This window comes from Salvelinus fontinalis, chromosome 19 (genome assembly GCF_029448725.1).
Source record: "Salvelinus fontinalis isolate EN_2023a chromosome 19, ASM2944872v1, whole genome shotgun sequence".
NCBI classification, from domain to species: Eukaryota; Metazoa; Chordata; class Actinopteri; order Salmoniformes; family Salmonidae; genus Salvelinus; species Salvelinus fontinalis.
Genome location: NC_074683.1, coordinates 20,369,668 through 20,382,632, shown reverse-complemented (window position 1 = coordinate 20,382,632; position 12,965 = coordinate 20,369,668). Strand labels below are relative to the sequence as shown.

General features: G+C 41.0%; 1 protein-coding gene across 1 annotated transcript; it reads left to right on the top strand.

The window, feature by feature from the left end:
• Positions 1-3: 3 nt before the first annotated feature.
• On the top strand, positions 4-11,482 carry LOC129816481 (C-X-C chemokine receptor type 1-like). The gene is made up of 2 exons (XM_055871020.1): positions 4-6,813; positions 7,333-11,482. The coding sequence occupies exons 1-2, from the start codon at positions 6,759-6,761 to the stop codon at positions 8,412-8,414; spliced, it is 1,137 nt and encodes a 378-aa protein (XP_055726995.1). The 5' UTR covers positions 4-6,758; the 3' UTR covers positions 8,415-11,482.
• Positions 11,483-12,965: the final 1,483 nt, after the last annotated feature.

The window sequence follows — 12,965 nt, the reverse complement described above, 5'->3', positions numbered from 1 at the left end:
AGACGGGAGAACAGCGTTTCTGATATGTCAAAACTAGCCATAAGGCTAATATCCTTACCTTTAATCGATAGTCCTGAGGCTTATTCAGTAGGAGGAAATATGTACCTTGTTGCATGTCTACCCTGTGGGCCGGTTTCCCAGACAGGTTATACAGGACAAAAAATGATACTCGATGGAGATTCTCATTTGAAAGTATTTTAGTCCAGGACTAGGCTTAATCTGTGTCTGGGAAACTGTCCCTATATGTCATCTATCTGAAACACTTAAAATGTTGAAACATATTGAATAAGCTCCAGGGATCACCCAACTGCCCTCAAGTAGAGAGACATTTTGAAGATCTGTCATCACGTGGTGTTTATTTATATACTACCATTATACAGTGCCCTCCAGTGTCCATCCACTCAAGTTCTTGGCATGCCTTGCGCAGGAAACTCATTCCATGAAGGGCCAAGAGTCTGCTGGTTTTTGTTAAGACCTCGTCAACAAGATGAGAGGAGTGCCTTACTAATCAGCGACCTTAATTGATCAAGTACAAGGCAAGAGCAAAAACCGCAGACACTCGGCCCTGTGTGGAATGAGTTTGACACGTGCCTTACTTAATAATTTAGGCTGCTGCTAAAAAAAAAAAAAAAGTAGTTATTTTTTTGGTAGTCCTCTGTGCCATATTGTACCCTTCAATTAGATTGTTATGATCAAAGTTTAGAATCCATACTTTGCGATCTTATTTATTTCCCAAGTCCAGTTGGACTGACCTCAAATTGTTTCATAGTGCAGTTGTGGCAATAGTCTGAACTAGACGAAGCCTTCGGAAGGCCTACATATGATGTTCAAGTAATTTATAAGCAGATATCTAAAAATGCATTCCAAATGTGTTAACCCATAAGTATGTTTGCTTCTAGCCACAATAACAGAAGCTCATTCAGAGTTCTAGACAAATGTAATTTAGTGATGAGTCCATCTGACAGTTATTTTGGCCCTTTGAATATGGTTAATGTTGTGAGAAAAGATGCAGTATGATGACAATTAGTACTTTCCTTATTTTAGCCCAGTGGTCTGTTTTGAAACTTTTATTTTGTAACCACGCATTGCAAGAGAGTAAACACACATGGGCTCATCCTGTGTTTCACAAAGCACCACTGACCACAGCCTGGAAAGGCTTTGGCCTGTGAGAATTTCCCCTGCACTAACTGATAGGCACTGTGTCACGTTTGCGCAAACGAAAAATAGCTTCAGGCTATTCTGGATATTAATTAACAATTTAAAAAATGGTTATCTACTCTTTGATATTCCAAAATAGGGCTGGTTTCCCAGACCCAGATAAAGCTTATTCCTTTACCAGAAAGAACTTTAAATGAAGACTCATCGAGCATGCATTTTTGCTCACTACTAGGCTTAATCTGTGTCTGGAAACTGGCTCATATTAAAATAAGCAATGTAATACAGTGAGAGTGCTTACTCAGTTGTTGGGTATGTGAGCTTTATATTTTGAAATGTATAAAATATTTCCTAGAGAAATTGTTGGTTGAATAAATGTACAGTGCATCAGACACTGGCAGAGGACAACAGCACAATATTTTTGTAATATGTCAGGTATGTTATGAAATGTGCTCCTAAAAGTGAGTGTATGTATGAACTAAATCCTGGGTGGTAAAAGTTCAAAGATCAAAATGAAAGCGGAAGTGTGGAGATAACAGCTGGTGATTTAGACTGTAAGAATTGTGTCCTTGGAGTAATTTTCTGCCTCAGATGCTTGAAAACAAATGGACACTTTGAAATAAGATCAACATTACCTCGCACATGTGCATGCCATATAATGTTTAATCTTCCTAATAATGATTATACTCTTACGGTTATTTTCTGTTTCACTTTTAGTATTATTGTGACAAGTTACTTTTCTGGTGACAAGGTGAGTTGTTGAACATTTTTAGAAAAACATTGTGGTCTGGTCATGACTGTAGAGTTTTTAGTGTGATATCCCTTCAGGTAGTTAAAAAAAAAAAAAAAAGGAACTAACAATTTATAGAATACATCAGTGATATAGTACATGATCACTTAAATTAATGAGACTTAAAGGAATAGTACACTCCAAACCAATGTTTACAAGATTGTTATATAGCCTCAAAAGTGCTCCTCAGTCATTCTACAATATCTGTTGAATAGATAGTATTCAGGGAAATATGCATGATCTACCTCAAATTAATGGAAAAGATCTGTTCAACCAATGTTTGAATTTGAGTGACAATATTATATCGCTACATTTAATTAACCTCTTGGATGTAAAGGCCCCTGAAGAGGGGACTAGCAAAGTTCTGGTACCTGTAATTTTTGCTTTTAAATCGATCTGTGGATGTCGTAGATCAAAATGACTACCATTCAGCAATAGCCCTAGTTCTCACGGAGTCTGGAGTATTGTCAAGTGCTAGTCGGATCAAGGAAACTCGGGTTTTCCGACTTGCTAACTTGTTGTAGCTATACAACTGCTGCGTTCAACCAATTTAGCAAGTCGGAAATTTCTGAGTTTCATGTGTTGCCAGTCGGGGAACTATCTCTTTCACCTTTGTGACTCAGGCTGTGAAATCTGGCACCACTTTAATTTGGGATGTCCCGCCCACCATTTCATTCGCTCTTCCGACTGGCCATTATCTTCTGGCTGGACGCTACATCGCAGCCGTTGACAAAGCACATGCCTGAAATCCTTAGATCCTAGCACAACAGAAGATCGTGGTTTTGACACACTAGCACAGGGATGGGCAACTGGTGGCCCGTGGGTTCAGTTTCCAATAGATTTTTAATGTTACATTTGGGAACTCAGTCCGGGTCTCAATTTACTGTTGAGAGTTAGAATAGTAGAATACACAGGGTGCAGTTTCTCTTGTCAGTCACTCAATTAGCCCATGTCAACATTCTTATTTTATTTTTTAGATTGGTAAGTTAGTCTAGCGGCCATCTATCAAAATTTCTAGTAATCATGGTCGAATTACCGACCGGGGGGCCCCATTGATTTTGTTAGTCACTCTCACTCAGATATAATTTTAAAAAACTGCAAATATTTCTGTCACAATGCAAAATTAATATAATTGCATTCCATTTTGTATAAAATTGCAAAATCTTCTCTACGCCCCATGGCAAAATGTGTAGAATTAACCCAAAAATCCCTGTCGGGGGCCTCTTCATGTTTTGCCCCTTAAGGTGAGGGTGGGCACCCCCAATAAAGTTTTGCTTATGGCCCCAAAAGGATCTGGCCAGCTCTGACGGCATGTGTGGGTATGAATACCCACGAGCCACTGCGGCCCCTCATGATCACTTCTGATTTTTTTGTGGCCCCCGCCCCCATCAAAGGTGCCGATCCCTTTTGTATTGTAAACTACTTCCTTTCTGTAAATGTGATTGTGCACTCATAATTGACTCCTGACAGTATGTAAATAGTTACATTGTATGTTCGTGTCGTCAGGTCGGCTAGTATTTGTAACGTGATCCTGCGTTGTATATTGTGAAATAATAAAAAGTGCCGATCCCTGCTCTAGCAGATTCAGGGATTGATTTTACGTCAAATCAAATCAACATTATTTGTCACACGCGCCGTATACAACAGGTGTAGACTTTACCGTGAAATGCTTACTTACAAGCCCTTAACCAACAGTGCAGTTCAAAAAGAGTTAAAATATTTACCAAGTAGACTACAATAAGTAATAATAAAAAAGTAACACAATAAGAATCACAATAACGAGTTTATATACGGTCGGCACGGGTACCGAGTCAGTGTGCGGGGCTACACGTTAGTTGAGGTCATTTATACGTGTAGGTGGGGGTGAAGTGACTATGCATAGATCATAAACAGCGAGTAGCAGCAATGTACAAAAGGGAAGTGGGGTCAATGTATTTGTCCGGTGGCGGTTTTATTAATTGTTCAGCAGTCTTATGGCTTGGGGGTAGAAGCTGTTGAAGCCTTTTGGTCCTAGACTTGGTGCTCCGGTACCGCTTGCCATGCGGTAGCAGAGAAAACAGTCTATAACTTGGGTGACTGGGTTAGGGTTAGGGTTAGAATTTTTAATGGCTTTCCTCTGACACCGCCTATTGTATAGGTCCAAGGCAAGGGAGCTTGGCCCCAGTGATGTATTGGGCTGTTCGCACTACCCTCTGTAGCGCCTTACGGTCAGATTCCGAGCAGTCGCCATACCAGGCGGTGATGCAACCGGTCAGGATGCTCTCGATGGTGCAGCTGTAGAATCTTTTGAGGATCTGAGGACCCATGCCAAATCTTTTCAGTCTCCTGAGGGGGAAAATGTGTTGGGGTGCAATCTTCACGACTGTCTTGGTATGTTTGGAACATGATAGTTCGTTTGTAAATTGGACACCAACGAGCTTAACTCTCGACCCGCTCCACTACATTCCCGTCGATGTTAATAGGGGCCTGTTCGGCCCACCTTTTCCTGTAGTCCATGATGAGCTCCTTTTGTCTTGCTCACATTGAGGGAGAGGTTGTTGTCCTGGCACCACAATGCCAGTTCTCTGACCTTCTCCCTATAGGCAGTCTCATCGTTGTCGGTGATCAGGCCTACCACTGTTGTGTCGTCAGCAAACTTAATGATGGTGTTGGAGTTGTGCTTGGCCACGCAGTCGTGGGTGAATAGGGAATACAGGAGGGACAAAGTACACACCCCTGAGGGGCCCCAGTGTGAAGGATCAGTGTGGCTGACGTCGGTAAGTCACATCCATTGTTGCCTACTCTTACCACCTGGGGGCGGCCCGTCAGTAATTCCAGGATCCAGTTGCAGAGGGAGGTGTTTAGTCCCAGAGTTCTTAGCTTAGTGATATGCTTCGTGGGCACTATAGTGTTGAACGCTGAGCTGTAGACAATGAACAGCATTCTCACATAGGTGTTATTTTTGTCCAGGTGAGAAAGGGCAGTGTGGAGTGCGATTGAGATTGCATCATCTGTTGGGCTGGTATGCGAATTGGAGTGGGTCTAGGGTGTTCGGGAGGATGCTGTTGTGAGCCATGACCAGCCTTTCAAAGCACTTCATGGCTACCGACGTGAGTGCCGTGGGACGGTAATAATTTAGGCAGGGTACCTTCGCTTCCTTGGGCACAGGGACTATGGTGGTCTGCTTGAAACATGTTGGTATTACAGACTCTGTCAGGGAGAGGTTGAAAATGTCAGTGAAGACACTTGACAGTTTGTCCGCACATGCTTTGAGTGCACGTCCTGGTAATCCATCTGGCCTAGCGGCTTTGACTGTTGACATGTTTAAAGGTTTTGTTCACATCGGCTACCGAGAGCGTTATCACAGTCCTCCAGAACAGCTGGCGCTCTCGAGTATGCTTCAGTGTTGCTTGCCTCGAAGTGAGCATTTTCTTTGCATATGGCCTTATAGAGTAGGTTGAGAGTACCAGCTTCGTTCTGTGGTGGCAAATAGATGGCTACGAATGATATAGAGGAGAACTCTCTTTGTAGATAGTGTGGTCTACAGCTTGTCATAATGTACTCTACCTCAGGTGAGCACTATCTAGAGACTTCTTTAATATTAGACATCGTGCACCAGCTGTTATTGACAAAGACACACACCCCCCACCCATCGTCTTACCAGAGGTTGCGTCTGTTCTGTGGGTGCATGGAAAATCCCACTAGCTCTATATTGTCCGTATCAACGTTCAGCAATGTCTCGGCGAAACATAAGATGTTGTTGATGTCCCATTGGTAGAGTAATCTTAATCGTAGGTCGTCAATTTTATTTTCCAATGATTGCACGTTAGCAAGAAGAACGGATGGCAGTGGGAGTTTACTCGCTCGCCTACGGATCCTCAGAAGGCTGCCTGATCTGCTGCCCCTTTTCCTGTATCTTTTCTGCATGCAAAAGGCATGGATCTGGGGCTGTTCCAGTGAAAGCAGGATATCCTTCTCGTCGGACTCGTTAAAGGAAAAAGTTTCTTCCAGTCTGCGGTGAGTAATCGCAGTTCTGATGTCCAGAAGTTATTTTCAGTCATAAGAGACGGTAGCATCAACATTATGTACACAATAAGTAATTTAAAAAAAATAAGTTCCGCAAAAAAAACGAAACAAAATTGCGTAATTGGTTGGGAGAATGTAAAACGTCAGCCATGTTCTTCGGCGCCATCTCATTTTATAGCCTACTTTATCAAAGTAATTTAAAACAATGAATAGATGTTTTTTTTTAACAAAAATCCCTTTGTCATACATGGACAAGATTTAATGAGATTAAAGGCCAGTTTGTAAAGTTTTCAGGAAGCCAAGCTAGAGCCCTGTCCGATGTTCATGAGTGGGGGCTGGAGCTTGATCAAGAGAGACTTTTAGAAAATATGCTAATTCTCTAACACTAAGCATTTTACACTTTTAAGGAAAGTGAAATCTTAGTAATTTTATCATTTGATTGTACTATATTTAGAAAGCATATTTTAAGTTCTTATTCATACCGTTTTGTTGAATAGGAAATAAAGTATGTCATATTAAAAAATATATTTTTATCATAATGTACTGTGTACTTCAGCTTGTGTCCTCAAAAGTAACTACACCTCAGCAATGTATAACTATTTTTACCAGAAAGGTGAGATTTTTGTCTTGGCGCATGCAGCATTACTAGTTATAGTTTATGGCCCTCGTGACAAATAATAACTTTTGGGATTACAATTTAGTTATATCTAGAAAAGGCTCTTGTCACATGTAATTTACAATAGCGCTGGTTTCAACAGAGATCTCTTCACAAGTACATTAGACGTTTCCTGTGTGGTGTGGGGTGGGGATGCGATTTAGTGATATCCTTTCGTCGACAAAGCAAGACATGGTCACAATGGCAGGTAAGTCATTTAGTTCATTCCTATAACATGACACATACTTTTTCAGTTTATTTGAACGTACATTTAGTTTTTCTACAACACATTGGTTGTCATTCACACAGGCTCGTTATGATTCAAAAACAGCTCTCATTTGTCCTGACATTTATTCAATGAGTTTTATAAATTAATGAATGCTATGGAATCAATGCTCTATCACAATAAGTCAAGCATGCATTTCAAAGCCTTTTGGATATCACTGCAAGTCATGCACTGGAAAAAATATAATCATTTATAATGAAATGTAATGTATAATGTAGTAAGAAAGAAAAGGATCTTACTGATTCTCATCAAGTATTACCATAAGGGGTATTGCTGTAATACCTTTTGAGGAAACCAAACTGTGCAGACACTATACCAATGCATTTTGCCAAAAGAGAAAATAAATTGTCCATTTAGCTCTTACTATTTTTCTATACTATCCATTTTTATTCAAGAAAGTGTAACCGTTTACCAACAAAACAAGTCTGATCTTCTTTTCAGACCCAAATACCTCATACCTTTTGATTGTGGAGGACTTTGGTGAATTCTTCAACTACACTGACTTCAACACAACTTATGAGCTTGACGAAAACACCCTAACCTGCGATACCTCCCCCATTTCCTCTGGTGTGACAGTCGTCGTATGTGCCTTATACATCCTCATCTTGCTCTTGGCCATTCCTGGGAACCTGGTGGTGGGGCTGGTGATAGCCTCCAGCAAGCAGCCACTGTCTCCCTCTGACTTATACCTGCTCCACCTGGCTGTTGCCGACTTCCTGTTGGCTCTCACCCTCCCTTTCTGGGCCGCTTCTATCACCGTGGGCTGGGTGTTTGGTGACGCCATGTGCAAACTAGTCAGTGTCTTCCAAGAGGTCAGCTTCTATGCCAGCATCCTGTTTTTGACCTGTATCAGCGTGGACCGTTACCTGGTGATCGTGCGAGCCATGGAGGCGTCCAAGGCTGCTCGTCGCCGAGAGGTCAGCTGGAGCACCTGTGCCGCTGTCTGGCTCGTGGGTGGCCTGCTGTCCCTGCCCGGTGTCTTCAACCACGTCTTCCTCGTACGCGGCACAGAGCAGATGACATGCACCGAGGGTTACGACCCAGGCAGCGCTGAGGCATTGCGGCTGGTCATACGGGTTCTCGGGCACATGTTAGGGTTTCTACTCCCTTTGACCGTTATGGTGGTGTGCTATGGTGTGATTGTGGCTCGACTCCTGCGGACCCGGGGCGGTTTCCAGAGGAACAGGGCCATGAGGGTGATTGTTGCGCTGGTTTTGGCCTTTCTGCTGTGCTGGATGCCCTACCACCTGGTGGTGATGGCGGACACCCTATTCCGGGCAAAAGTGGTGTGGTACGGGTGCCGAGAGAGGAGCGCTGTGGACACCGCCATGTTCGCCACCCAGAGTCTAGGCCTGCTGCACAGCTGCGTCAACCCGGTTCTGTATGCCTTTGTCGGGGAGAAGTTTAGGAGGAGGCTGCTCCAGATGCTCCAGAAAGCGGGTGTGATGGAGCAGCGAGCGTCGTTGACCAGGACAAGCAGATACTTCTCTCAGACCTCGGAGGCCACCTCCACATTCATGTGATCTGTGTGTTTTACCCCTGATTTATAAGAAGAATCAATTAGTCATGATGAGGACTCTGGTGCTATGCTGTGGGTGTGCAGGAATACGCCCACATAAATGTCAACAAACTGGAATTTTAAAACTGCCTTCTTACTTGAGACCACATTTGTCTTTAAATGTGTTATTGTATTAACTCAATGCATCGAATGTTTGCGAAAAGGAAGTGTAACGCCCCTTGCGGGTTTTGAACGTATGTCTCCCAGCATGTAGGCAAACCTGCTAACCACTGCTCCAATAAATCTGTACCATTTTGGGGGATATAGTAACAGGCCTACATAGGCAAGGTCCATGACATTATTTTCTATTCATAAACATTGTTTAGGGACAATTCTGAAAATAATAAGTATGTCAAAACAATATTGACATAACAAACTTGGCGACGCCATGTTTTCCGTTCTAAATCAGACCTTTCATAAAACTGCGTTTGTGAATTCACCTTTTTATGTTGACAATAGCCCCCTTTTTTTGCTGTATAATATGGAACTATTGAAATTAGTTTCTAAAAGAAAGAGCAATGGCACATTTTGATTACACTCCTGTAGAAGTGTGGGCAGAATGAAAAAAAAGTCACTAAAATATTAAAACAAACTAAATATGCATGCTATCAAATATAGCAGGTGCCAAACACTTGATTGTACATTAGAAACATCTTAAAAGTGAAATTCTACAGCCCACACTTCTACAGTATACAAAATGTTCAACATTTTGTTAATCAATAGATGATGTTTCTATCTCCTGCCTTGGTTTAGTCTCTGATATTAAAGAGGCTATTACCTTGTGCTCCTATTGCACAGCAATACTGTAGCCAATACCCATACTGTCAAATATTTAACATAGGCTACCAGTCTATTTACTGTGTTGGCAGAATGCTTTAATCTTTTGCATTAACTTATGCTGTATTTGGCAAAGGACTGTGAATGTTTCTGAAAAAGAAAATGATGTTAAATTGTTGTGGACCTGTCAGTATAATGTTTTAATTTAATGTTTTGTAATGACTTTCCCCCAAACCTAATATGCTAGACTGTCAGCAAATTGTCTAGGCTACTCAAAAACAAATAATTGAATTATTCAAAAAATTAAACACATATTTTTGCTCTTCTCACTAACTGCAAATGGCTGCAACTTATGTTTAAGTATGTTGTGACACATGTATGGTCATTTTTGCCGTTTTTATTTCATTTTGTTATTTTATGGGGCCATGCCTTGTCAATTTTTAGGCCGTCTAGGTATTTGCATTTAAATTAATGTGTTTTGAGTGCTGTGACATCAAATGGGAGCGTTTGTGAGGTCTTGGAGGTTTCTTCTTCAATCTTGTAGAATGCCTACTACTGAACACCACTAACGTTTCTCCAACATCAATCTATCCTGTTAATTCAGGTATGTAATGTGCAATATGTTGAGGTAACATGGTTAATTACATAGTCCATGAGTTTAGTGACGTTTAAAGACGTAAAGGAGGGAGTATTAATCGAGTGAAAAACTTGTTGGTACAGTGGGGCAAAAAAGTATTTAGTCAGCCACCAATTGTGCAAGTTCTCCCACTTAAAAAGATGAGAGAGGCCTGTAATTTTCATCATGGATACACTTCAACTATGACAGACAAAATGAGGGGGAAAAAATCCCAAAAATCACATTGTAGGATTTTTTATGAATTTATTTGCAAATTATGGTGGAAAATAAGTATTTGGTCACTTACAAATAAGCAAGATTTCTGGCTCTCACAGACCTGTAAGAGGCTCCTCTGTCCTCCACTCGTTACCTGTATTAATGGCACCTGTTTGAACTTGTTATCAGTATAAAAGACACCTGTCCACAACCTCAAACAGTCACACTCCAAACTCCACTATGGCCAAGACCAAAGAGCTGTCAAAGGACACCAGAAACAAAATTGTAGACCTGCACCAGGCTGGGAAGACTGAATCTGCAATAGGTAAGCAGCTTGGTTTGAAGAAATCAGCTGTGGGAGCAATTATTAGGAAATGGAAGACATACAAGACCACTGATAATCTCCCTCGATCTGGGGCTCCACGCAAGATCTCCAACAATTGTAATTGATTTTGACTTCTGTACAGCACTTTGAAATATCAGCTGATGTAAGAAGGGCTATATTAATACATTTGATTTGATACTGAAAACCACTCACGTTTCTCCATCTCAGCATTCTATCCTGTTAATTCAGGTTTATTTTCTGCTGATCACATCTCAGTTCGAGGCGTGTAACCTCGTCCGGGATCGGTGCCACCTTCAGGAGGTAGCTGATCCAGAGATCCATAAACCAGGGAAGGCGTGACTGGAGCGAGAGGGATACGAGTGGGTGACTAAGCAGTGGCAGGTGACCAATGTGAAAGGGGATCCTGGCAGAGAGAGTGCAGCACTACGTATCTGAAGTGTTTGGAAGTGTGCATCATGTCCGACGATGAAAGGGAGGGACTGGTCTGGGCCATTAAGAAAAGGTTGTCTACGCTGACATCTGAAATTTTCCAGTTGGCTGAAAGTCTTGGTGCGTTACCAGAGCTTGACCCAGCTAAGTTAAACAAGGCTGATGAGGAAGGTTGTTTTGACTGTGTGAATTCATGTTTTAATGGGAATTTTAATGTTTGTGCTTTTCTTAGAAATGTGTTGTGTTCTATTCATGTGCTGTTCTATAAACCAATTTCTGTGTTCATGCAAGTGGCTGACTGAACGAATCCTCACTTTCGTTAGCTGCAATTTGGCAGTACGCCAAGACCTTGTTTTGAGAACAAAATATATCTCACTTTTAAGGTCTCAGCTTATAGAGAAGAGTCCTTGTGCGGTATTGGTCTGTCACATGTTGTGAACCAGAATTGGTCGGTCACATGAATGAAACACAAAACGGTAATGATTAATTAATTATGCTAAATCATGCAAATATAACTTGTCTGTGTATAGCGGTGTATAAGACAACTGCTGGGATTGCATAAGTAGAGCTTCTGTTTGACATGTGTACTATGGCGCATTAAGTGTGTTAAACTCTCCAGTGCGCTGACAATAAACAATGATTGACTTAAGATTGACTTCGAGTGTTCCCGTGTTAAGATTTCCACAATTCCACATTTCCACAAAACAAATTTCCACTAAAAAATGGCATCAAGAACAGAATGATCTGATTCTGCCTGCGGAGCTTTCCAGTGGGAGTCTGTAAGGAAAACCAGTGTTATTACAATAGGTTATTATGATCTGAGATGATAATAATATACAACTTGCACACCCACATGTAGACGTACGTACATAAGTGGGGGGGAAAGTATTCTAAGGAATATGGATAATTTGAGGTATAAGGTTAAAGCATTGTACAGGACTTGACTTACCAATAAAAATATAAACGCTTAGAATATATCCTCCACCCTGGTAATGCATTTAGAAATAAACCCCATACCTTGTTAAATAGAACTAATGAATGTTGAACATGATTTGCTGTATTTACCTACTCAACTGTTTTAAAGTGTTAGGTAGAGACTTATTATGGACAGAGCATGCCATCTACTGGGGATTGAGACAGTGCCAACCCAGTTAACCTTTTCTCAATAGGGGGTGCTGTTTTCACTTTGTAAAAATGTTGTTCCCAAATTAAACTGCCTCGTACTCAATTCTTGCTCGTACAATATGCATATTATTATTACTATTGTATAGAACACACTCTAGTTTCTAAAACCGTTTGAATTATATCTGTGAGTAAAACAGAACTCGAGTTGGAGCAAACTTCCTGTGAGGAAGTGAGAAATCTGAAATAAGGCAGGATGTTCTAGGGTCAGTTTATTAATTTGCATGTCTTCTATTGGTCGAGATGCACTGCATACACCTTCCCCTAGATGTCAGCAAATAGTGAGAATTGGAATGGAGTTGCTAGGCAGATCTGAGGCCATATAAATGGTCTTGGAACGTGGGGTGCAGTCTTTTCAACATTCGCCATGACGCAAAACAGACCTCAGGATGGCATTCTGGAAAGCTCCCGTTATAGGCCTTAGATATATCCGGCACTGATTTTATTCGATATAGGTGTTAAAGACATCATAATGTTGTTATTTTGTCTTTGTCTTTCATTTGCTGTATGCTGTGTATTTTTCAAAAATGTTTTATGATGAGTATTTAGGTAATTCACGTTTGTCTCTGTAGTTATTCTAGTTGCTTTGGTGAGAGTTGTGATGGTGGCTGCAATGTAAAACTATGATTTATACTTGAAATATGCACATTCTTCTAACAAAACATATGCTATACAATAAATATGTTATCAGAATGTCATCTGATGAAGTTGTTTCTTGGTTAGTGACTATTTATATCTTTATTTGGTCGAAATTGTGATAGCTACCTATGCAGGAAAAAAATGGTGGAGAAAAAAAAGTTGTGTCTTTTGCTATCGTGGTTAGCTAATAGAAATACATATTGTGTCTTCACTGTAAAACATTTTAAAAATCAGAAATGATGGCTGGATTCACAAGATGTGTATCTTTCATCTGGTGTCTTGGACTTGTGGTTTAATAATATTTAGATGCT